At 40.7% G+C, this 26,911-nt stretch overlaps 1 protein-coding gene and 1 non-coding gene across 2 annotated transcripts in view; one reads left to right on the forward strand and one right to left on the reverse strand.

The window, feature by feature from the left end:
* The first annotated feature begins 5,712 nt into the window (after positions 1 to 5,712).
* The window catches only part of Rab10 (RAB10, member RAS oncogene family), a 70,141-nt gene continuing 48,942 nt past the window's right edge, over positions 5,713 to 26,911 (forward strand). Inside the window, exon 1 of the mRNA XM_020162980.2 lies at positions 5,713 to 6,363. Coding sequence (XP_020018569.1) covers positions 6,237 to 6,363 — 127 coding nt within the window. The 5' untranslated portion in view covers positions 5,713 to 6,236. The remainder of the gene's footprint in view (positions 6,364 to 26,911) is intronic.
* LOC141415274 (small nucleolar RNA SNORA44) lies at positions 9,067 to 9,202 on the reverse strand. The gene has a single exon (XR_012440261.1). It is a non-coding gene; the product is annotated as a small nucleolar RNA SNORA44 (small nucleolar RNA).

Genomic DNA, 26,911 nt, shown 5'->3' on the forward strand with positions numbered 1-26,911 from the left:
AAACAGAAGGATGGAAACAGCAGCAGCCTTGATTCCTGGCAGACAGGAACCAAGTTTGAGCTCATGTTCAGCAGAGGATGGGAAAGAGAAAGTGGTCATGGAGCCCATGACTCCCATGAGTTCCCCTGGGAGTTCCACTTACAAGCAAGTGTATCAGCTAGAGGTCTTGACTGCATCTAGAACTGACTTTGGGTTTAGAAGCAGAACAGTAATTTATTGAAAGGCTACTGGGAAGCTCTCAGAATTACTGGTCAGGCCACAAATTTTCTTCTTCTTCTTCTTCTTCTCTCCTCCTTCTCCCCCCCCTCATCCCCCCTCCTCCTGGTAGTACTGGGATTTGATCTCAGGGCCTCAAGGGCCTCATACTCTCATACTAGACAGGCTCCCTACCACTTGAGCCCCACTCCCAGCTGTTTTTTGCTTTTAGTTATTTTCAGATCAAGTCTCTCATTTTTGCCCAAGGTGGGCCTCAGATTGAGATCTTCCTGACCTATGGCCTCCCAACCTAAGGCCTCCTGTAGAGCTAGCATTATAAATGTAAGCTTCTCTTTCTCCTCCTCCTCTTTTTTAAGATTTTTTTTTTTTCTTTCTTTTTTTTTTTTTGGTACTGGGTTTGAACTCAGGGCCTACACCTTGAGCCATTCTGCCAGTGCTTTTTTTATGATGGATTTTTTCAAGATAGGGTCTTAGTATTTGCCTGGGCTGACTTTGAACCATGAGCCTCCTGATTTCTGCTTCCTGAATAACTAGGATTACAGGCACAGGCCACCAGCACCTGGCCTCCTTACTCTTTTTTCCTCTTCTTTCTCTCCTTCCTTCCTTCTTCCTTTCCAGCTATAGATTGAACCCTGGACTTTGAGCATGCTAAGCAAATGTTCTCACCACTAAGGCATACCTCCAGCCTCCCCATTATTACTTTTAATGATATTATTAAATCTTTTAACTGAAGTCAGGTCTGATTCTTCCTTTTGCCAGTCCTAACCTTTCTCCCTCTGTGACCTATATTTCTTTCTTTTTTTTTTTTTTTCTGGTGGCACTGGGGTTTGAACTCAGTGCCTCACACTTGCTATGACTTGAGCCACTCTACTAGGCCCCTATTTTTGTTCTTAATTCAACTTCCTTTGGCACCAATTTTCTTCCAGGATGGCTTTTTGTTTTGATAATTTACATGTGTTCTAACTTTACTTCTTTGATTTGCTTTTTTGAGAAGGGGGTTTGAGGCAGAATGTCACTACGTAGCCCAGGCTGCCTCGAACTCATGATTCTCCTGCCTCTGCCTCCCCAGTGCAGGGATTACAGATGTTTATCATCATGCCTGGTTTACTTGTAACTTTTCTGCTTTTTCTTATAGTGTAATTCATTGCCTCTTAATAATAGCAAGAATTTATATTGGCATAGTGTTCACATAATATAAAGTATGTTTATATGCATTATTTTTATTTTTGAAACAATCCTGTGAACTCCAATACCCTTGGTAAAGGAGACAGATAGGCTTAGTGAGGAGGTTAAATGAATCATCCATTGTCATCCGGCCACTCACTAGCAGAGCTGATTTGTGAAGAAGCTACACTGTCTGACTCCAAGTTTAGCATATCACAGTTGCCCTATTAACCTTAACAGTATTTCTTTTTTTGGTTGGACTGGGCTTTGAATTCAGGGCCTCACACATGTAAGGTAGGCGCTCTACCTCTTCTGCCACTCCACCAGCTCTTTGTGTGTGTGTGTGTGTGTGTGTGTGTGTGTGTGTGTGTGTGTGTGTGTTGGATCTGGCTTCTTTTTTGAGATAGGGTCCCACTTTTTTGCTTGGGCTTTCCTTGAACCTTGATCCTTTTGGTTTCTGCCTCCCAAGTAACTATGATTATAGGCGTGAGTCACTGGCACCTGGCCCCAGCTATTTTTTAATAATTAAAGTTTTTGATTTGCTTATCTGCAGTTTGTTTCTGAAATGTTTATTACTTGTGAAATAGAAAGGGGGAAATATAATTGATTTTTAAAAGTGGCAAGGGAGTTCAAAGGGTATACAAGTTACTTCCAGCAAGAATGCTAAGGAAGAGCGCTGCAGTGAGTACATTTAAAGAGTGGCCAGTGACCTAAGGAGAGGGTACATTTCTCAGGAGAGAACCACATTAAACTAACTTTGAAGACAGGAAGATACATAGTAACTGTGGGAAGGAAAACTCAGAAGGCATGGTGATAAAAACAGTAGCCTCCAGGCAATCCAACTGCCTCAGGACAGTCACAAAAACCTTCCTCAAGGAAGTCCCTCAGGAGATTATGGGTGTGAACACAGGAAATAGGCAGTAAATAGGCAAAGTCCCAAAGACTGGAGGGCTAGGTTTGACAGTAAGCCTATGACAGGACATAGCAGGGCAAGATTGAGGGAAGACTCTATTCTTATGAATAAAAAGAGCAAGGCTGGAGTGGAGGATAAATGGGTAAGAAATCTGGGACAGACACTAAGCACTACTGCATGAGGACACTGATGATCCTGAGTCAACATTTTTTTTTTTTTTTTTTCAGACAGGGTCTGGCTATGTAGTCCAGGCTAGCCTCAACTCAAAATCCTGCCTCAGCCTCCCAAGTGTTGGGATTACAGGCATGCACCACCACCTAAATATACTTCCTTCTCTTCACTTCCCTTCCTTTCCTTTCCCCTCTGTCCTCTCCTTCCTCTCCCTTCTTCCTTTCCTTTCCCTTTCTTTCTCTTTTCTCCCTCCTTCCCTCCTTTTTCTTTTGTGGTGCTGGGAGTGGAACCCAAGGCCACGTGCATGCTAGGCAAGTGCTCTACTACTAAGCTATACCCTATGTGCCTGTTTTCTCCTTGGGTTTGTCAATATTTGGGCTAGCTTCATTACAGAACAATTTTGAAAAAATCCTAAGCCCCACCTTAATATTAGATTTGCATTTTCTTTCACTGCTTCCACTTGTATCCAATACAACTTCAAAATTCACTGACCATGTAGGCCTATGTAGATCCTCACTTTATTTATTTATTTATTTTTCTAAAGTCAGAGGTCTTCCTTGCCATGATCACTTCCACTGGTTTCAGTGGTGGATGTGACTTAATGCTTAAGCTTCATTCCAGCAAAACTTTTAGCTAACTTTGCTAAGTTAATACTAAGTACCAATTACTAAGTACTGCTGGCTGAGACTGCCACAGTTCTTACCTTTGTGCAGAATGCTGATCTGTGGAGGTTTCCTTCCCTTTTCCCTTGCCTATATTGTCCTGACTCTGTCACTCTGTGACCTCTGGCAAGTCCCTATCCTCTCTGAATCTCAGACTCATTTGTCAATTATGTGTAGGAGTTGAATTATGATTTCAAAGGTAAGACTCTTTAAAATTCAGTGATTCAATAGTAAATACGATTTGTTAATAAAAGTTTCAAAATAACGGTCCACGATGAAAAGGTTCTAATTGATAAAACTGTTGGATGTACGATGAAGTTCTTAAAAACATTTTAAATTTATTTTCAGCTGCCCATTACTTCTCAACTTTTTTGGTGGTACTGGGGTTTAAACTCAGAGACTTGTGCTTACTAGGCAGGCAAGCTATCACTTGACCCATGCCCCCAGCCTCAAATTTATGTGATGGTATTATTTTCCAAATTAAGCTTTTATTTATTTATTTATTTATTTATTTATTTTTGGCAGTACTGGGGTTCAAACTCACAGCCTCCACTTGCTAGGCAGGCACTGTACCACCTGAGCTACTCCACCAGCTCTTTTTTGTTGTTGAGCTTTTTTCCAGATAGGATCTGGCAAACTATTTGCCTGAGCTGGCTATGAAACACCATCCTCCTGATCTCTGCTTCCAGAGTAGCTAGGATTTCAGGTGTGAGCCACCAGCGCCCTGCTCAAATAAAGCTTTCTACATGAATAATAATAAAAGGCGTAGCTGGACACAGTGGTTCAGTCCTGTAATCCCAGCACTGGAGAGGCAGAGGCAGGAGGATCACTAGTTGGTGGCCAGCCTGGGTTATGTAGCCAGACCCTGTGTCAAAAAAACAGAAAACCTGCACACTTTCAAAATGCTTTGCAACACTGGGGTTTGAGTTAAACTTATTTGGAAAGGAATAATCAAAACAGTGAAGATTTTCCTGAGGTGCTTAAGATTACAACTTTGAATGGATGACAAACCTGAGAAGCACTGACCGAGTTCACCCTGTGATTTGCAAGGTAGTCTATTTTAGAATTGTTGACTTTCATCACAAGACATTCACAACTGGAGGAAGAAAGATTCAGAGAATAGGAAGCCTTCAGTGTAAGACTAAGAAGAGCAATCAGAACCATTGAAGAGGGAGCTGTATTGGAGAACACAAGCATTTTTGGTGACTGAAGTTTTAGGAGTGTTTGGGGAGGTACATGAACTTAAGACAAGTCTTTAAAGAACAGGAGACTAAAACGTGATGACCGGAACTGCCTCAAAGGCTCATTTTAATTACATAATAAATACACAAGTATTTTGACGAAGGTGAGACTGTGAGCAAACGTAGCTTTTACTTCTTTCTCAGTCTCCTTCTTATGCTCCAGCAGTCTTAGGGTTTTCTACTCTTTCTGGTCGAACCAGCTCACCAGGTTCAACTACTATGCCACAGCATCCTATGTGTGTTGGAGTCATGGAGTATACTGAGATGGTAGGTCAGAAGCACGGATGTTTCAATTACGAAGCGCAAGAGGAAAGGGAAAGACTGATGGGGAAAGAGGAAGGAAGAGGGTAATGAAAAGAAAATGCAAGGGCCAGGGAGTGGTGGTGCATGCACTGGGGGAGGTCGACGCAGGAGGATCACGAACTCCAGACCATCCTGGGCTACACAGCGAGACCTTGACTCAAAAAAGAAAAAGGAAAAAAATAAAGAAAAAAGAAAAGAGGCTGGTTGAGTTTGGGCAGGCTTCACCACCTTTGGATTTCCGACTCCGATTGCAGGGAGGGGCCCTCCCCGCCCCCTAGCCCAGAGCTCTGGGCTGTCAGGGATTCCAAGGACCCTTAAGGCCTAGCAGGCTCTCGGCGCAGGGCACGGAAGCCAGGCTTCCATTCGTGGGGAGGTTCCCTGTGCCCAGGTGTCCCTCACCCTCCTCTTCTCGCCCCGGAAGGCCGATTACATCATCCCAATACGAGCAGCGTGGCCAGTTTCTCCATTTCCAAACTCTTGCTCTCTCGAACGTCACCTCTTGCTCCTTAAGGAGACCGGGATGGGGCGCTAACGTGTCCCCTTGTCACGGCGGGCCCACGAGAGAGGACACTCGGGAAGGCTTCTGGTCTGAGCAAACAGGCTAGCGCTACTTTTCCTCGGGTCTACGAGCTACACCTACATGACCACCACGTCAGTTGCTGCGCCTAGATCCTCAGGTCCACACTCGTGACAAAGACGGTGCGGGGACTCCAGCGCAGCCTGCAGGAGACCCCAGGAACGCAAGGTACGGGGGAAATCAGGGGCTACTCAGCCGTGCAGCGTCTGCGCAGTCCCTAGACAGCGCCTCCCGCGGGGCGTGCACCTAACGCCGCGCACCCTATCAGGCGGCCACAGGGAGCGCGCCCGCGGCCTCGCCCTCTCTAGCCCCGCCCCTCGCCCCCTCTCAGTCAGGCCTCAGACTGAGGCCAAGCGCTACAGGCTCCGCCCCCTCGTGCCCCCACGCCCTCCCGTGCGCGTGCGCAGAGGCGGACCGCAGGACGAGAGCGGGAGGGGAGGGCGGGCGTACGTCCTTGCGTGCGTCTCAGGCAGCGCGCACGCCGGCGTAAGAGGGCACGGGGGAAAGGTGGCTTTGGTCGGGGTGTCTCGGCTTCCTGGGGCTATGTAGCCTGGTTCGTCGGCTGGCCGTCCTCCTTCGCCCCACTCGCGGCGTCCTAGCGCGGACTTTCTGTTTGGAGAAGCTGTCCTCACGCCCGCCGCGCTCCCTAGACGGCAGAGCTCGCTAGCTCGCCCGTGGGAGCGTCCCGGCCGAGCAGCTCTGAAGGGGGAGGGGAGGCCATTTTGTCCCGACCGACTCCCCGGAACCGGGAGGAGCGCCTGGGAGAGGCTGCGGAGCCGCCGTCGCCGCCCTCGGAGGCACGGACGCCGCCACCGTCGGGGCTTCCTCGACGAGGCCGTTCGTAGGTCTCCCGCGCCCTCTCGAGCCCTCCTTTTTCCCACGCTTCCCCAGTCCTTCGGCCCAAGAACGCCCGGGTGAGGAGTTGGCTGTAGTGAGAGGGACCGATCCCTTGGGGCCGCCGGCGGCGAGAGCCCGAGCCGCTCCTCCCAATGGCGAAGAAGACGTACGACCTGCTTTTCAAGCTGCTCCTGATCGGGGACTCGGGAGTGGGGAAGACCTGTGTCCTTTTTCGTTTTTCGGATGATGCCTTCAACACCACCTTTATTTCCACCATAGGTAAGACCTGTGGGACGATGATGGTGTACGGTCTCGGTGGCTGCAAGCTGTTTTCTTCTATTCCAGACATCTTGCTTCCCGTAATACACGCCTTTGTTTCAGGGATCCCGATTCTACACGACAGACCTAAGTTGCTGTTTGAATCGGCATCGAGCTTACTGGGGCGGGGTCTTCCTATGCCTTCCATCCGGTCTTTTGCTTTCAAGTCTGCCACTCTGCTCTCTGTGCCTACTGAGAGCATTTAACCAGGTTCCAGTGTCCTGTGTCTTTAAGCCACTCTTGGCCTGGCTGTTCCCGCATTTGTGTGTAGTTACTAGATGTGTGGTATTTGTAAGGGACATGTTTAGGGATTGGAGTTGAAACTATCCTAGCTGTAGGTGGTGAAGGCCTGAATTTGTACATGGGGGCCCAGACAAGATTCCATATGGTCATGACTTCGTGTAAAGTTGAGTTTGTGTGAGGGATAGTTAAGACAGGCTAGAGGGGAAAAGTGAGTTGTCAGCATTGATTAATCCATTGATGTGTCAAATAGGCTGTCCGCGCTCGGGGTGCGAATCCACGGACAGCATGAGTGCCTCCCAGGGCTTTTTCTAGACATCCCTAGAGGCTGTAATCTGAGGAAGACGATCAGTTTCTGTGCTTAGCCTGACTGTGTGAAGTCAAGTTCTCCCTTCTGTTGCAATTGATGCTAGAATTTACAGGAAAGTAATTTGCCAGTCATAGTCATAAGGACTTCTAAGGTACTTTCACCACATGTTTCAGAATTACCCGGTGTGGAAGTAAAATTGGCCTTTTTCATTGGGTTCCTGTTTCAGAAAAGAAAAGGGAAGGTTCTAAGAAAGTCTCTTTTGATTCTGGCACTTAAGCTAATTTTGTAAAGTGATTGTACATGAAAACTACTCCCCTCCCCCCACAAATTCCTTAAAGGACACCTAGTCGCCTCTGTCATGTGAAGGCCAGCTCCAGCATTTGGGCAGCGCAATAAAACCTATTTAAAAGTAACAATTTTATTAGAGTAGAGAAACACTTGTAGTTATCATTGAACTCTGGGAATGGTCAAAATTAAACTGATTTCAACCAATTTGTAACATTACTGAAATTTTGGCTTGCATTTTCTTCAGTCAACCTATCTGTCCATGTATCTATAATCATCTTGGGTTCTTTTTTGAGACAGGGTCTCATTATGTAGTCTGGGCTGGCCTTGAACTGGCTATGTAGCCCAACTCTCCGTCCTCCTACCTCAACTTCCCCAGTGCTTTTCTTTTCTTTTCCTGGGGACTGAACTCAGGGTTACACTACTGTTGGGAGCCTTGCCCCTGAGCCTGGTTTGAGTTTCTTATGACAAGATATTCAGGTATTTATCAGTAACCTGATTTTCATAAAACTTAGAATTTGTTCTGTGCCTTGTCTTGTGGGTTAGCACTTCCTAGCAATAAGTTTGCTTTTAATATTTCACTTTCCTCTATAGCTGGGTGGGTCAGGTGGTTAGATCGGTCAGCGAATATTTATTGAGCACCTAGTGCTAGGCACTGTTACAGACATTGGGGATAAGTGGTGAATACACTAGACCCCTTGAGCTTCTGATGAGGACCAGTACAGTAGTCTGTAAAGTGCTTCCATAGTGAGCCCAGGGAGGAGACTAGCCTAGATTGTGGGGAATCTGAGTATCCTTGCTTGGACATGATGTCTACAGTGAAGCTGGAAGGACAAGGGTATTCTCCACTCTTTTTGTGAAGCATACGACTGAAACCCAGTCCTGTAAGATAATGTTGTAATCTTGGTCTGTCCTTTCATTTTTGGAAAAAATGTAGTGGTTTTGGATCAAGTCTGCTGGGTTCAAATCCTAGTCCACAGGCCTGTGCAACTTTGGCAAGTTTCTTTTTTTTTTTTTTTTTTTTGGTGGGACTGGGGTTTGAACTCTGGGCTTCGCCTTTGGCAAGTTTCTTAACCTCCTGCTTCAGTTTCTTTTTAAAATAGTATTAATAAAAGTATCTACTACATAGGATAGTTGGAGAGGGTTTTATGGGTCAGTGAGAGTAAAGCACGTAGCATGGTGCCAGACACTTTGCAGGACACAGTGCACATTAGCTATATATAGAATATATGACCCTTGTGCTACTGAAGTGTGACAGAATATGTTGCTTTATAAATTGAATATTCTGCACACACGTGATGGCCACCTAAATATTTGTTGGTGCTCTGCTAAACAGTTTCACTTTAGTCTCTTTAATAATGACATTTACATTATTTTGTTATAAGATTTTTTCTTTTGATAACAAGACGTTGAGTAGCGTAAGCTAAGAAAACCAGTACAATTCTGGAGCTTAAACACATTTATGTATTGGTTCCGTGCATAGATTTAGAAATTTTCTTTTGATTTAAACCAGTATTGTTTGAAAGAAAGGTGAGCTACATATATAATTTTAACTTTTTTTGATAGTCACTGTTAACTTATTGTGCAGTCAATTTTAAGCAATTGAGCTATTTTACATAGTTTACCTCTGGTGTAAGCTATACTCACAGCTCATCTCAATTTATATTAGGCATATTTCAAGTGCTCAACAGCTATGTGTGGCTAACATTGAACATTGCATGTCTAAACAATTAAAGTAGCCAGTTAATTTGCAGATAACTAGGAATACTTTGAATGTATACTACTTTAGGACATTTTAAATATTATTAGTTTAGGAGCAGGGTTTTCTTAAACACAGGAAAGGCCAGTAACAGCTGCAGGTATTGTGGTGACCTGAGCTGTCAAAGTCTCTCCAGGTTGCCTTTGAATACAGTTATAGAGGGTTCTTTCTGTTTTTGTTGTTGTTTTTTAACTTAGAGCATTCTCTGAGTATATATGATAATGAAATTTGTGAGTTGTCATTTAATGGTTGTGCTTTTTTTTTTTTTTTTTTGATTTTTGGGGTCGAACTGGGTCTTGTGCTTATTAAGCATGTACTCTATCACTGAGCCATACCTGTAACCCCAGTGTCTGAGGTTTGTGTAGACGTGGTCATCTTATAGGTGTTCTGAAGGAGCAGATTCAAAAAAGTCAGGCCCTCATTATTTCATGCACAATCAGTTTAGTTTCATTTTGGCTATTGACTCTTTGAAGAAAGAATTTTGGTGGTGGGGGGCAGTACTAGGTTTTGAACTCAGGGCCTCACGCTTCCTAGGCAGATACTCTGCCACTTGAGTAACTACGCCAGACCCTGAAGAAATAATTTTTATAGGTTTATGGTGCTTATAACACCAAGACTACTGTATTTAAATTTTTCTGTATACTTTGAGCTCTCACACATCCATATTAGAAATTACATATTTGTGGTCAGATTTACACAGACTAAACTGAGTTGCAGAAACAAATTACTAGTATGTTCCACACTCAAGCAATCTCAAAGTGACTCTAAGGGCTATATAAGTTGCACAAGGATAATGATATTCACCTGTATTTTTGCTGGTAAGTGCTAAGCACCTAGAAGAAGTGGGTGCTTTAATGGGTGAATGATAAATAATAAAGGCAGGTAGGCAGATAGGTAGTACAACCAGGATCCTCTTATTTTTAAAATTTTAATTTATCATTAATAGTACAAGGGAATTTCATTGAGGATTCTTCTCTCTCTCTTTTTTTTTTTTCAGTACTGGGGCTTGAACTCAGGGCCTACTCCTTGAACTGCTCCACCTGCCCTTTTTTGTGAAGAGGTTTTTCAAGATAGGGTGTCTTGAACTATTTGCCTGGGCTGGCTGTGAACTGTCATCCTCCTGATCTCTGCCTCCTGAATAGGATTTCAGGCATGAGCCACTGGTGCCCATGTGTTTTTCTCTTTTTTGGTACTGGGGTTTGAACTCAAGGCTTCACACTTGCTAGGCAGATGCTCTACCACTTGAGCCACTCCATCAGTCCTGTTTTGTGTTGGGTATTTTTTAGGTAGGGTCTCGCAAACTATTTTCTCAGGCTGGCTCCGAACTGCAGTCCTTCTGATCTCTGCCTCTTAAGTAGCTAGGATTTCAGGCATGAGCCACTGGCGCTCCTGCTTGTCTGGTTTTTTGATATAGCTATTTTAATGAGTGGAAAGTAACATGTCATTGTGGTTTTGATCTGTGTTTTCCTAATTAGTGCTGATGTTGAGCATCTTTTCATGTGCTTATTGGCCATTTGTACGTGTTTTTTGGGAAAAGTATGTATAGTTTTAATGACTCTTAAAAGTACATGTTCCAGTGAGAAAAATTCCTTAGGCATTCTGACATTCCTGCAGCATGAGCTGCTGCCTGAGAATCATAGCATAGCCCAGACATGCTTAACATGACAAAGGTTTGGCCCATTTTTCTAAAAAGCAGCCACTCTAGATAAAATGGGCTCAGTTCAATTTAGTCAACTTGTTTTTAAATGCAGGTTAGTGAACCAGCCTGGTCCTCCAAAAGTTAGCTAAAATATTCAGACAATAAAGAAGATGCATCATACCTTTCCTAGGGGCTAGAGCCATTATCAGTTTAATTTCTTAGGAGGAGCCCAAAGACTTCATTTCCCATTAAAAGATATTTCCTGTGAAAAAGCAATAATAAATTTAGGGGTGGAGATAGGATTAGCAATGCCAAATAATAACACATCCAGGAGAAACACCCACTAAAAAGTGCTTTCACCGGGAGCACAAAAAGTTGTGCTTCACGCCATGAGATTGGGAGGATTGCATTTCAAGGCCAGCCTGGGCAAATAGTTCCTGAGACCCCCATCTCTAACCAGAGCAAAATGGACTGGAGGTGTAACTCAAATTCCTGTACTTCCCCCCACCAAAAAAAAAAAAAAAAAAAAAGTTGTGCTTTGGGGCAAGTTCATGTAACTACCATGTCAAAATGGGAAATATGTTACCAAATTAATATATACTGCCAAGAGAGTTACAGTCAAATCAACTACTGAAATATCCAAAACTAGTAACTTTGTTAAACAACTACCTTTTTTTGGGCTTGAACTCTTGGCTCATACTAGGAAGGTGCTTTCCCTGCTTGAGCCACACCTCTAGCCCTTTTGGAGATAGTCTCACTTTTTGAGAGAATCTCATATAAAATAGCATACTATTTTTGTGTAGCCTGCTTACATCCTCCATGTACTTTAATCTTTAGGTTCTGGCGGTGGAGGCAGGAGGATCTTTAGTGTGAGGCTAGCCTGGGCCCCATTGGCCTGGTCTCAAAAATAAAGGTTAAGATAGACCTGAGGGTATAAGAAGGTGGAGCTCAGGAGTTGGAGCCCTTGTTTAGGGTGTAGGAATCCCTGAGCTTAATCCCCAGCAATCTGTACCCGTCCCAATAGTTAGAATGAAAATTTAGGATATATGTTTGTTTTTTTTTTTTACCACAGTTTTAAAAAGTGGTTAACTTGGTAAATTTTGTTACATGTATTTTGTTGGTAAATATAGTTATATGTGGGTACTAGCAAAACCCACAAAAGTAACATTTGACCCTGCTTCTAAAAAAGCATTTGATCTCAGATAGCCTTTTAAGTTCCAGGTGATAGCTACTATTAACCAGTGGTCAGTGAGGATCCCCTGTAGGACTTTCCCATGCTTCAGAACCACTGGTCTGTCTTTAGATATTGAAGGCAAGCTTGTCTTTATTGTGCGTATCTATACGTACACCCCCTTGGAATGTTAGATTCACAGAATGTTCATGCTGGAATGAATCCTACAGTGAGTTTGCAGAGAACAGAAGCAACTTCCCAAAGGTCACATGGCTAATTAGTGGAGGAGTTTTGATTAGAATCCAGAGCCAATTCTGTTCATTCCCATGTTTCTGGTTTCACAATTTCATTGTTGTGTGCTGTCTATCCTCCAAAAATGTCAGTGATAGGATAGTTCTTATCTTCAGTTTGAAAAGTGGAGTTGCCAGGGAGGCATGGAGATTAGAGAAGTAACAAGTCTCAGCACCAGTATCAAGGATTTTGTAGGGGTTACTTGTCCTTTAGAGACTTAGAATATAATGGAGCATAGTTAATAATGTTAGAGATAAATTCTTTTTAAGGATTGGTGTATAATGAGAGAGGCAAAGGAATTTACCAGTCTTTTGTGGCTTATAGAAAGAACAGAACAGTAGAAGTACTAAATCTGTTTCAACTTGTAGCAGTACAAGGTTGCTCAGGCAGAGCTGTGGTAGCAGCTGTGCTGAACAGAGAAGTGGGGGGCTTGTTAATGGTTGATTTACAAATAAGAGACTGTTATTAATCACAGAACATAAATTGTGTGATTAGCTAAAGAGATGTACATGTAAAAACTGCTTATGGGAATGTTAAGTTATAAAGAAAGAATTTAAAGGGTGTTGAAATTAAGAGAATATGGAACCCATACGATTGGTAAAATTCTTGAAAAAAATCATGGAGTGTGTTCCTTCATATAGATGACTAATTGAGGCTAAATAAAGTAAGTTAAGTTTTTGTTGTAAGAAAAGGAATTTGAGAAGATGGTTACAATAAAGTTCTGGTGAAGAAATTTCAATCCGAATGGAAATCAGAAATGAGAAAAAAGTTTTCTTTAAAGATACTGCCATGTATTTTGGTTGCAAGCTTACATGATTGCTTTATGTTTATCCTTCTTTCCAGATATGAAAAATAATGTTTTTGAGGAAAAGAAACAACTGGTGATGGAATGCTATTCTAATTTGTTGCAGAAACAGAGCATCCAAGGTTATAAAGCATTAGGAAATGGAAAACCTTTATGCCAGAGACCCAAAAAGTACAGTGTATCAAAATCAGAACAGAGGACAGTGTTGATTTGTTTCTTACATATCAGTAATAATGATCATGGAGACATTTTTTTTTTCGTTTTGTTGGTAATGAGTTTTGAACCCAGGGCCTCGGGCTTGCTAGGTAGGAGCTCTGCACTTGAGCCTTGCTCCAAGCCTTTTTTTTTTTTTTTTTTTTTTTTTTTTTTGTCTTAGTTATTTTTTGGTTTGGGTCTAGTTTTTTTTTTTTTTTTGCCCAGGGCCAGCCTCAGACCATGATCCTCCTACCTGTGACCTCCCCTAGCTTGGGTTATAAATGCAGACCACAGTGCTGGGTTTAATTTGTTGAGATGTAGTGTCCTTTATTGCCTGTGCTGTCCTTGAACCACAGTCCTCCTGATCCCCACCTCTGGAGTAGCTGGTATTAAATATATGAACCACTGTGCCTGGCCACCCAGTCCTTTTTTAACTAAATTTTTTATTAAGATAATTGTAGATTCACATGCAGTTGGAAAAGATAATACAGAGGGCTATCCCTTGTGTACTTTGTCCAGTTTCTCTCAGTGGTAACTTTTTTTTTTTTTTTTTTGAGATACTGGGGTTTGAACTCAGGGCCTACACCTTGAGCCACTCCATCAGTCCTTTTTTGTGAAGGATTTTTTTCAAGATAGCGGCTCATGAACTATTTGCCCAGTCTGGCTTCGAACTGAGAGCCTCCTGATCTCTGTCTCCTGAGTAGCTAGGATTACAGGCACAAGCCACCAGTGCCCAGCAGTGGTAACATTTTTTTGGAAACTATAAAATGTCAAACCAGAATATTGGCATCTAGTACAAAACACAAGCCTTAACAAAACTCCCATTTCATTTTTCCTCATTTGTGTGTAGTATTAGTTTTGTGACGTTGTAGCAAAATACCTAAGATAATTTATAGGGAGGAAAAGTTATTTTGGCTCATGGTTTCAGGGGTTGCTTGATATAGTACAGCATGGCCCAGATCTTGTGGCAGAGAAGGCCTATTTTCATGGCAGCCAGCAAGCAGAGAGAGAAAGGGGCTGGGGTCCCAGTATCCCTTTCAAAGTCACACCTCCAGTGCCCTACCTGACTTCTTCCCCCAACCCCCACCTGGCAAAAGTTCTACCACCTCCAAATAGCAACACAGACTGGGAACAAAACCTTCAACAGATGAGTTTTCAGGGGACTTTCATGATCCAAATTCTACTGTGCATGTGTTAAATTCTGTGCAGTTTTGTGAATTGTGTAGGTTCATGTATCCATCACCATAGTGAAGATACTGAACTGTTCTAAGGCTCAAGTATTCTTCATGTTCTTCTATAAACCATACACCCTCATTTCTCCTCTCCAGACTCTAGTAACTATGTGTCTGGCCTCCGCTTCTAAAATTTTGTGATTGCACAAATGTTGGATAAATGGAAATATAAAGAATGTAATCTTTCAGGATTCCCCGCCACCCCCTAGCATAATTCTCTGGCGATTCATTCAAGGTTTTGTGTGTATCTCTTTTTTATTGTTGTTGAGTAGTAATGTATCTACCACAGTTTTAACTGTTCACTCCCTGAGCATCATTGGTCTTATTTCAAGTTTTGTTTTTTTGTGGTACAAGGCCTGAACTTAGAGCCGTAACCTTGAGCCACTCCACCAGCCCTTTTTGAGATGGGTTTTTTGAAATAGGAACTTGTGAACTATTTGCCTGGGCTTTGAACCATGATCCTCCTGATCTCTGCCTCTTGAGTAGCTAGGATTACAGGTGTGAGCCACCAACGCCCAGTTGATTTTAAGTTTTGGCTATTTTAAATAAATTTGCTATGAATATTTGCATACATTTTTTGTGTTACAACTTTTCATTTCTCTAGAATAAGTGCCCCAGAGTGCAGTAGTTGCATATTTAGTTTTATAAGACGCTCTCAGATTGTCACCAGGAATGTATGAGTGATTCTGGTTTCTCTGCATTCTCACCAGCATTTCATGTTGTCATTTTGTATTAAAATAGCTATTGTGGTAAATGTGTAGTGATGATCTCTCTCTTTTTTTTGGGGGGGGGGGGGAGGGAGGGGAATGGGGTTTGTCCTTACAAAGCAGAAACTCTACCACTTGGCCCACACCTCCAGTCCATTTTGTTCTGATTAATTTTGGAGATGGGGTCCTGGACCTGTTTGCCTGGGCTGGCCTCAAACCTCGATCCTCCCAATCCCAAATTCCCAAGTACCTAGGATTATAGGCAGGAGCCACCAGTTCCCCTGTCATTATGATCCTCCAGAGTGCTGAGATTATAGACGTGAGCCACAACACCCAGCTTGTTTGTTTTTTGTGGTGCTGGAGATGGAATGCATTGTTGTGCTCTAGCACTAAGCTACATCCCCAGCTCTACATTGTGGGTTTTTTGTTTGTTTTGTAGTAGTGGCAATTGAATCAGCCTTCCATATGCTAGGCAAGTGCTCTTGTACCCTAGCCTCTACCTTGTGGTTTTTAATTTGCACTTTTCTGATGGCCATAGGCATCGAACTCTTACGTGCTTATTTGCCATCTGTACATCCTCTTGTGAAAGGCAGTTCACTCAGTTGCCCATTTTCTAATTGGATTATTAAACTGTTCAGTTTCGAGAGGTTTTTTTTTTTTTTAAATACATTAGTAATTGTAGTGGTTTGTTTGATGTATAGGTAGCAGACATTTTCTTACATCCTCTTCACATGGGCTTTCACAGAACAAAAATTTTAATTTTGAGGAAGTTCAGTTTATGAGTTGTGCACTTAGATTTTCTTTTTGTCAGTCATGCTTTTGATGTCTTCAGAATTCTGTGTATCCTAGATCCCAAAGATTTTCTTTTATGTTTTTATGTTTTACATACAAACCTCTGTCTAATTTGAGTTAAGTTTTGCTATGACATGGCGTTTAGGTCAAGGTTCTTTTTTTTTTTCTCCTATAGAATGCATGTCCAATTGCTCTAGTACCATTTATTGGTTGTGGAGCCTCCTTCCCCCAGTCTCATACAGTCCTTCAGATGAAGCAAATATTCTTAAGGGTTAGGATTCTGTATGATCTATAGGAATGAAAGTTGATGCGATTGACTCTTACATTTACATTGTGTTTTCTGAAAGGTTTTAAAAATTGTTCTTATTACTAATAAATACACATTCGAAGTAAAATACTGCTAAAAGATTTATAGTAATGAAAAAAAAGCAACCTCTTCTCCCATCACTTTTCCACCACAGTCATGCTCCAGAGATATCCTTTAGCTTTTTCTTCTGTTATATGCCTCTAATTTCAAAAGCTTAATACAGGTGTCTCTTGAGTCATTAACACTAAATCAGAATTTTGAGTCAGTGTCCTGGCTTGTCTCTAGCTCACAATCCTCCTGCCTGAGCTTCCCGAGTGCTGGGATTGCATGCATGAACTACCATGCTGGACTCTAAATGAGAATTTTAACCTTTTGTAATTTCACCCCACTCTCTTCCAGAATTCTTTGTTTAATTGATACGTGGTGGTTACATTAACATGTCTGTGTAAATACTCACTGGGTAGCCAAATAGTCTACATTTCCTTTCTTCTCTAAGTTAAAAATTATCTTTTTCCATTAATTTCCTTTTATCTGTGTTAAGTCTTCCTGCATCTCATCTCCAATAACCTCTCAAAATGAGTGTCCTCCACTCAGACCATCAGAGATAATCTTGGTTTCTATTGTTGTCCTGGATATTTCTCTTCTAGAACTTTTTTTCCTCTCTGCTTTAGCAGTATTGCCTTGGAAATTCCTTGGGTCTGTCCTGTGTATGATAGCCACACCTTCTTTATTGGCATACTGTCTTAGAGCAGATCATCTTTAGTAGCTGCTTGCTGAAAGGGTGCATGTAAAGGAAAGTTCTTGAAACTCTCCTTGTTTGACAATGTCTTTTTCTTTTTTTAGTGTCGTGAGGGATCGAACCCAGGCCTTGCCCATGCTGTGTAAGAGATCTACACCGAGCTCTGTCTGTTCCCAGCTTCTTGACAATGTTTTAATTCTTTTTCTCTTTTAATGTTTTAATTCTTCCTTTTTTTTTTTGTTTTTTGTTTTTTGTTTTTTTAAGTAGGACTGAGATTTGAATTCAGAAATTTGCACTTGCAAACCAGGTGCTCTACCACTTGAGCCATACCTCCAGCCCATTTTCCTCTGGTTATATTGGAAATGGAGTCTTGCTGGGGCTGGCTTTGAACTGCCATTCTCCTGATCTTAGCCTCCCAAGTAGCTAGGATTATAGGCCTGAGCCACTGGCATCCCTTCATTTGGTTGGCTGTTTGACAGGGCATAGAAGTCTAGGTTGAAAACAATTTTCCCATAGGGTTTTGAAAGTGTTATTCCATTCTCTTTTAGCTTCTGATGTTGCTGGCAAATCCATTCTGATTCTTACTGGTTTGTTATTAGTCAAACTTATCTCTGGAGGTTTTCAGGTTTAAAACATTTTTAAATTCTTGGTAACAGATTTCACATTTGTACACCTCTCTTGGGAAGGCAGTCTTTTATTTTTTAAATTTTTTTTGGTGGTACTAGGGTTTGAACTCTGGACTTCATGCTTGGCTGTACCACTTGACATGGCCTCAGCCTTAGGAGGGGATCTTTTAAAATAAATCCATTGTTCTAGGTCTTGGTAGATGGTTTCAGGTCCTTCCCTTGAAGTTTTATGTTTTCATTGTTTTTATGATTTACTTTCCTTTATTTTCTATTGTCCTTGAACTCAGGGTCTTGAGCTTGGTGGGCAAGCTGTCTACCTCTTGAGCCATGTCCCCAGCTTTTCTGGTGTCCTTTTAACTGCATCTTGGACTTCCAGAATTGTCTTATTTTCTATTTTCCAACTTTGCTGATTTATTCTACCACCAGGATATGTCCTCAAGTTTATCTTTTAACCTTTCTGTTGAAGGTTTTATTTCAGCTGTATTTTTTTGGGGTGGTGGGTTTGCTGGGGACTGTGCATGCTTAGCGTGCATTCTACAACTGTGCCTCTGTAAACAACATATAATTATTAGTATCTTTTTTGCCCTGGGGCTTGAACTCAGGGCCTATGCCTTGAGCCACTCCACCAGCCCTTTTTTTGTGAAGGTCTCTCCCCCCAACCCCCACCCCCAGATAGGGTCTGGAGAACTGTTTGCCTGGGCTGGCTTTGAACCTTGATCCTCCTGATCTCTGCCTCCTGAGTATTTAGAATTAAAGGCATGAACCATCAGCACCCAGCTCCTCTGCCAGTCTTTTTTTTTTTTTTTTTTTTTTTTTTACGGTACTGGGACTTAAACTCAGAGCCTTCTGCTTGCTAGGCAGGCGCTCTACCTCTTTTTTTTTTTTTTTTTTTTTTTTATTCATATGTGCATACAAGGCTTGGTTCATTTCTCCCCCCTGCCCCCGCCCCCTCCCTCTCCCCCCCCCAATACCCAGTAGAAACTATTTTGCCTTTATCTCTAATTTTGTTGTAGAGAGAGTATAAGCAATAATAGGAAGGAACAAGGGGTTTTGCTGGTTGAGATAAGGATAGCTATACAGGGCATTGACTCACATTGATTTCCTGTGCGTGGGTGTTACCTTCTAGGTTAATTCTTTTTGATCTAACCTTTTCTCTAGTACCTGTTCCCCTTTTCCTATTGGCCTCAGTTGCTTTAAGGTATCTGCTTTAGTTTCTCTGCGTTAAGGGCAACAAATGCTAGCTAGTTTTGTAGGTGTCTTACCTATCCTCACCCCTCCCTTGTGTGCTCTCGCTTTTATCATGTGCTCATAGTCCAATCCCCTTGTTGTGTTTGCCCTTGATCTAATGTCCACATATGAGGGAGAACATACGATTTTTGGTTTTTTGAGCCAGGCTAACCTCACTCAGAATGATGTTCTCCAATTCCATCCATTTACCAGCGAATGATAACATTTCGTTCTTCATGGCTGCATAAAATTCCATTGTGTATAGATACCACATTTTCTTAATCCATTCGTCAGTGCTGGGGCATCTTGGCTGTTTCCATAACTTGGCTATTGTGAATAGTGCCGCAATAAACATGGATGTGCAGGTGCCTCTGGAGTAACAGTCTTTTGGGTATATCCCCAAGAGTGGTATTGCTGGATCAAATGGTAGATCGATGTCCAGCTTTTTAAGTAGCCTCCAAATTTTTTTCCAGAGTGGTTGTACTAGTCTACATTCCCACCAACAGTGTAAGAGGGTTCCTTTTTCCCCGCATCCTCGCCAACACCTGTTGTTGGTGGTGTTGCTGATGATGGCTATTCTAACAGGGGTGAGGTGGAATCTTAGCGTGGTTTTAATTTGCATTTCCTTTATTGCTAGAGATGGTGAGCATTTTTTCATGTGTTTTCTGGCCATTTGAATTTCTTCTTTTGAGAAAGTTCTGTTTAGTTCACATGCCCATTTCTTTATTGGTTCATTAGTTTTGGGAGAATTTAGTTTTTTAAGTTCCCTGTATATTCTGGTTATCAGTCCTTTGTCTGATGTATAATTGGCAAATATTTTCTCCCACTCTGTGGGTGTTCTCTTCAGTTTAGAGACCATTTCTTTTGATGAACAGAAGCTTTTTAGCTTTATGAGGTCCCATTTATCTATGCTATCTCTTAGTTGCTGTGCTGCTGGGGTTTCATTGAGAAAGATCTTACCTATACCTACTAATTCCAGAGTATTTCCTAGTCTTTCCTGTATCAACTTTAGAGTTTGGAATCTGATATTAAGATCCTTGATCCATTTTGAGTTAATCTTGGTATAGGGTGATATACATGGATCTAGTTTCAGTTTTTTGCAGACTGCTAACCAGTTTTCCCAGCAGTTTTTGTTGAAGAGGCTGCTATTTCTCCATCGTATATTTTTAGCTCCTTTGTCAAAGATAAGTTGCTCATAGTTGTGTGGCTTCATATCTGGATCCTCTATTCTGTTCCACTGGTCTTCATGTCTGTTTTTGTGCCAGTACCATGCTGTTTTTATTGTTATTGCTTTGTAATATAGTTTGAAGTCAGGTATTGTGATACCTACTGCATTGTTCTTTTGACTGAGTATTGCCTTGGCTATTCGTGGCCTCTTGTGTTCCCATATAAATTTAACAGTAGATTTTTCAATCTCTTTAATGAATGTCATTGGAATTTTGATGGGAATTGCATTAAACATGGGAATTGCATTAAACATGAAGATTACTTTGGGGAGTATCTACATTTTTACTATGTTGATTCTACCAATCCATGAGCATGGGAGATCTCTCCACTTTCTATAGTCTTCCTCAGTCTCTTTCTTCAGAAGTGTATAGTTTTCCTTGTAGAGGTCTTTCACATCTTTTATTAGGTTTACACCTAGGTATTTGATTTTGTTTGAGGCTATTGTAAATGGAATTGTTTTCATACATTCTTTTTCCGTTTGCTCATTGTTGGTGTATAGAAATGCTAATGATTTTTCTATGTTGATTTTATATCCTGCTACCTTGCTATAGCTATTGATGATGTCTAGAAGCTTCTGAGTAGAGTTTTTTGGGTCTTTAAGGTATAGGATCATGTCATCTGCAAATAGGGATATTTTGACAGTTTCTTTACCTATTTGTATTCCTTTTATTCCTTCTTCTTGCCTAATTGCTCTGGTTAGGAATTCCAGTACTATGTTGAATAGGAGTGGAGATAGTGGGCATCCTTGTCTGGTTCCTGGTTTTAGAGGGAATGGTTTTAATTTTTCTCCGTTAAGTATAATGCTGGCTGTAGGTTTGTCATATATATCTTTTATAATGTTGAGGAACTTTCTTTCTATTCCTAGTTTTCTTAGAGCTTTTATCATGACTTAAACTCAGAGCCTCCTGCTTGCTAGGCAGGCGCTCTACCTCTTAAGCCATGCCCCCAGCCCTTGTATTTTTAGTCTCTAATAGCTTTTTCTTGTCTGTTCCTTAAGATTTGTTTCTTAAATTCTGTTCTTGTGCTGAGGCTGTAGCTTAGTGGTAGAGTACTTACCTAGCATGTATAAAGCCCTGGGTACCATCTCCAACACCAGAAAAGAAAAAATTCTGTGTTTAATCTCATGACTGTAGTATTGTCTTTTCTTGGAGAATAGTTCATTTGATGTTCTCTTCAATTTTTTTCTTTTTTTAGAGGAAGGCAAAGGCATTTATTCCTCTTTCTGCCCTCCTTTCTATTTCTTGTTGTCTCTTTTCTTCAAGTTCTCAGTCCTCCTCTCTCTCCCTTGTTTTAGTTTATATTTTGGAGGCCTTCCTTAAGTGATTGTGAGGTCAGGCTATGCATTTGTAAGTAAAAATGAATCATCAAAAGGATACCTGAAAGCCCTTGAACCAAGGACAAGTCTTTTCACAGGATAGGCTTTGTTGTAGGATTACAGAATACTGAGTTTGTTTGTTTGTTTATTTAGTTTTTTTAACTGGGAGAGCATCCAGGCACTAATGTCTGAAGGTCTTGTTTATGGGAGAAGGACCCTCAGATTACCTGCCTGGGGCATGGGCAGCAGGGTTACAAGCCTGGCTTCCTGCTTTCTTAATTGCAGTTGAAGGTACTTGGTAGGTAGGTATGAGGTTAGCTTAAGTTTCTTTACAGTTAATTGCCTCATTAAAAAAAAAAAAATCTCCTTACTTTCAATCCATGTTAGTTGTCATTGAGGCTGGTGTTGGAGAAGTCAAAGTGGGTCTGTTGCAGATACTCTAGAGAATAAAGTTTAGACTCTTGTTTGGTCTTGAGGAATAATTGCATCTGGCTGTGTGAGATGGAGGCTGTGTCTTGGGCTGTTCTTTAGTCAGGCCCTCACTTTGTGCTTGGTACTTAATGTCTCCTATTAGTAAGTCTTTCTAGGGTTCTGAGGTGTTCCTATTGGGTGTCTTCTTCACTAGGCCCTGCTGCCAGAAACATCTTTGTCTTCACCTGTTGTACTCAGAGTTGCAATGTCTAGTCATTGAAATGGAGGCGGAATTTATAATTCTTGTTCTCTTCATTGTTTGGTGTGCCTTTGCAGAGAAAGGGACAGAAAGAGCTCTACTATCTCAATTGGAATTATAGATAATTTTTGACTCTAAATGATTTTTTTCAACTTTTTTTTGGTATAGGTTGTACTGGGGTCTGAACTCAGGATTTTGTGCTTGTTAGGAGCTCAAAATCACTTGAGCCACACCTCCAGCCCATTTGTAACTTCACTTTTTAACTCATAACATTGGGTACAGTTAGGAATGGATATTTTTGCTGCTGACCATGTAAATAAATATCCAATCTAGCCTCAAAATAATGAGATTTTTAAGATAGCCAAGTGAATGTGTTAGGGATTCAAAATAGCCTTCCACTGCTGTTCCCAACAGTGGCATTTAAGGAGACAGCGTTAATTTACATGCGTAATTCCTGGTTGAATCACTTAGAGGGAAGGAGTATTTTTGTTTCTTTGAACAAAGTATGACTGTAGGTTTAAATTTCGTTCTCATGTGCTTGATACATACTATTTTATAGGATACTGAACAACAAATGATTCAGCAAGCTCATAATCTCAGGATTACAGTAGGTCCCATATACTATAGCTCTTGGCAGCGAATGATAAGACAACTAATTCTTGATTTTTGCTGATTTGAAAGCCAGTAGTTTGTGCTTACAGAAGGGGAGTCTCAAGGTATTCTAGTCTTTTTTTTTTTTTTTTTTTTTTTTTTGGTGGTACTGGGGTTTGAACTTGAGATAGGCACTGTACCACTTGAACCACACCTCCAGTGCTTTTTGCTCTGGTTATTTTGGAGATGGGGGTCTTGCTTTTAAATACCCTGGGCAGTCTGGATGTGGTCCTCCTGTTTTAAGCTTCCTGCCCACTGGGGTAACAGGCATATCCCGCCAGGCTCAGCTTTTTTGCATTGAGATGGGGGCTTCGCAAACTTTGGTTTTGGCCTGGGCTGGTTCTGAACCTTGATTTTCTTGATCTTAGCATCCCTAGTAGCTAGGATTATGAGGCATGAGTCACTGGCGCTTGGCTTAGTCTTAGTCTTTGTCTTAAATTGACATTAGAGAATGGATGAATTTTTGTAAATCCAGTAGTGTCTTTGTATTTCAGTCTGTTGGGTTAATAGTCACGTAATAAGTCCGTAAGAGTGCTGTAGAAAGTAGCTATCAAAGTAACTGATGAAACTTTCAATCTTTGCTAAAGGAATGTTTCTAAAACTTTTCCCTTTGAAAAATTTCCGACATATAAAAGTTAAGATATTTATTAATCACCTCAGATCTTCCTATAGAGTAGCCAATTAATTGTCAACATTCTGCTGTTTTTGCTTTAATCTCTGGAGAGTTTATTTTCCATGTAAGTTAGTGTGTGATTCAAAATAAAGATCTGTGTTTTGAGGTGAACACAATATTTTTTTAAAAATGAGGAAGTTAAACTATAATCCATTTGCCATTTATTGAAAAATAATTGAGGTTTTACATTGTGTAGGTATCCTCACAAAGCACTGAGGAGTGTAGTTGTGAGCAATGCAGGCTTGGCACCTGCCTTCCTGGAGCTTTAGTGGAGGATTCTGAAGAGCCTATCACAATAACACTTCTCAGGCCTGAAGGTAGACTGACCCTCAATACCTGTGCTACTCTTCTAGGACAGTTTATATTGTGGGAAATAAAGCTTTATGTCTTTTAATTTTTCTGTTGTGTTTTCTTACATAGTTATATAGTTGTACTTTCAGAAAGAGGTAGAATTTTAAACAGTTTAATTAAATAATACCAGTTATTTAGAGATGAGTCTTCTAGTAATCTTTGACTACAATAAAATACATATTCACAAATCCCCTAAATTAATGCCACTATAGTACTTGTGTTTTTTTTTTTAAGTGCCTAACTGACTTTGACTTTTAACCTGATTTTATTAAACTGAAAGCAGTTGAGAAGCAGCAAATTTTTGCTGTTAATGCAGCTAACATTTCCAGTCAGTGGAAATGATACTAGATAGGAGTTTAAGGAGAAGATCTGTAAAGTAACATGAAGAATCTGATTGGACTGCTGTGTCGCACAGTTAAAGATTAGGAATTTATGATTGTGACCAGTGAGAAGAAATTCTTTTATTTTCTGTAGTCTCTAAAAATAAGAAAGTTGGATATACTTCGGAGACATAAAAAATAACTAAGTTGTTGTGCTTTAAGTGTAATCAGTTCAATTTGTGTGGAATAATTTTACCATAAGATGTTGCATAAATGATTTATTATAAAATAAGTGAGTTCTTTTTTGTTTTTATTTTTATTTTTTGTGGCAGTGCTGAGGCTTGAACTAAGGACTTCACACTTGCTAGGCAGGTATTTTACTACTTGAACCACTCTGCCAGCCCTTTTTTTTTTGTGTGTGTGTTGGATATTTTCAAGATAGGATCTCATGAACTCTTTGCCCTGGCTGGCTTCGAATTGAGATCCTCTTGATCTCTGCCTCCTAAGTAGCTAGAATTATAGGCAATAAGTGATTTTTTTATGTTAAATAATTGGGATGTTTCAGTGGAAGCCTAAGGGTGAATATAAGACAAATTATGAGTTTGGGTAAGGTGCACCGAATATGTATTCACTGATTTTGAAGTACTAGGGTCATTGAACAGTTATCCTTCGAAATATAAGTGAACCAGAGATAAATTAAAGGATTTTATTGGCTAATACACTTAAAGAAGTAATTTCTTTATATTAAGTCAATTCAAAAAGGGTCTGCACAGATGTGTGAATGTCAGAGCCATAAATAGCATCTTAGTGAAACTGGCTTATACCTAACCTTTAAGATGGACTTCTGTGAGTAAGCCATGCTCTTTTTTTTTTTCATTTTTCTTTTATTATTCATATGTGCATACAAGGCTTGGTTCATTTCTCCCTCCTGCCCCCACCCCCTCCCTTACCACCCACTCCTCCCTCTCCCTCTCCCCCCCTCAATACCCAGCAGAAACTATTTTGCCCTTATTTCTAATTTTGTTGTAGAGAGAATATAAGCAATAATAGGAAGGAACAAGGGTTTTTGCTGGTTGAGATAAGGATAGCTATACAGGGCATTGACTCACATTGATTTCCTGTGCATGTGTGTTACCTTCTAGGTTAATTCTTTTTGATCTAACCTTTTCTCTAGTTCCTGGTCCCCTTCTCCTATTGGCCTCAGTTGCTTTTAAAGTATCTGCTTTAGTTTCTCTGCGTTAAGGGCAACAAATGCTAGCTAGTTTTTTAGGGGTCTTACCTATCCTCACCCCTTCCTTGTGTGCTCTCGCTTTTATCATGTGCTCATAGTCCAATCCCCTTGTTGTGTTTGCCCTTGATCTAATGTCCACATATGAGAGAGAACATACAATTTTTGGTCTTTTGGGCCAGGCTAACCTCACTCAGAATGATGTTCTGTAAGCCATGCTCTTAAACTAACACACCTCCTTCAATTGAATAATGGGTTTCCTGGACCATAAGTCAGATGGTTTGGCAAGTAGTGTTTTTCTGAACAATAAGATACTACTATGTAGTAATAGCATATAACAGATAATTATAAATTAAACAATATGTGGACTGTTTACTTTGTTATTTGTGACTAAAGGTTAGTGTGTGCTTAAGGAGTAAAAATTTCAGTGCTAACCTGATAAATTCAGTGTAATTGATTTTTTGGCCAATATCACATAACAATCCCTCTTGAGTTTTTTTGCATCTTCTCAATTTCTTATTAATATGTCTTTCTGGGAATAAAGGTATAAAAGGTGTAGATCAGTGGTAGAGTGAGCGCCTACACATGTGAGGCTCTAGGTTCGATCCTCAGCACTGCTCCTGCCAACATCTCCCCTCCCCCCCAAAAGCAACCAAAACCAAACTGTTGTGTAGTGCCACAAGTTACAGAATTTTAATTTATATTTAATTTAAATTTTTTTCAGTACTGGGATTTGAACTCAGGACCTACACCTTGAGCCACTCTACCAGTCCTTTTTTCGTGATGGGTTTTTTCGAGAAAGTGACTCCAGAACTATCCATATCCATTCTCCTCACCCTCTTCCAACCCAGATCCTCCTGATTTCTGCCTCCTGAGTAGCTGGGATTACATGCATGAGCCACCTGCGCCTGGCTCAGATTTTTTTTTTTTTTAGCAGTTTATAAATAGTTTATCCTGTTCACATTATACAGAATTTCAATCATCCATGATGTTAGTACAGTAACTGAAACATGAAGGGGAAAATGAAGTTTCATAGTGTGGCCTGACAGAGTCTAAGGGTTCTCTTCTTTACTATAGCTCTCCTCAGGCAAATAATATCCGTTCATTTTTTGAAGGAGAGCTGATTATCTAGAAGTCATTTATTCTTCCGATGCCTTTTCCAAAGTGTTAAAATAGGAATAAATTGAATAATGAATATCTGAAATTAAGCCAGATTATATATGATCAAGGATCTCTTATCTGTTATCACAAACTTCCCAGTTGCCTCCATCTGTTTTCAAAATTTCTTTTAAAAGTTGAAACACAATTAATTCTACCTTAATTAATCCCCTCAAAAGCAAAAAACATATGTACCATTCAGCATTATAAAAGTTACACATTAAAAGTGCGTATATATCTTTTTTAATTGGCCCCCTCATTAAATTTACATTTGGTCATCTTTTAACATGTACAGAATTCAAAAAAAATCAAATACCTAGATGTAAACCTAACAAAGGATGTGAACGACCTCTACAAGGAAAACTATAGACTTCTGAAGAAAGAGATTGAGGAAGACTATAGAAAGTGGAGATCTCCCATGCTCATGGATTGGTAGAATCAACAGTAAAAATGTCTACACTCCCAAAAGTAATCTACATGTTTAATGCAATTCCCATCAAAATTCCAATGACATTCATTAAAGAGATTGAAAAATCTACCGTTAAATTTATATGGAAACACAGGAGGCTACGAATAGCCAAGGCAATACTC

This window comes from Castor canadensis, chromosome 12 (genome assembly GCF_047511655.1).
Source record: "Castor canadensis chromosome 12, mCasCan1.hap1v2, whole genome shotgun sequence".
In the NCBI taxonomy this organism is placed as follows: domain Eukaryota; kingdom Metazoa; phylum Chordata; class Mammalia; order Rodentia; family Castoridae; genus Castor; species Castor canadensis.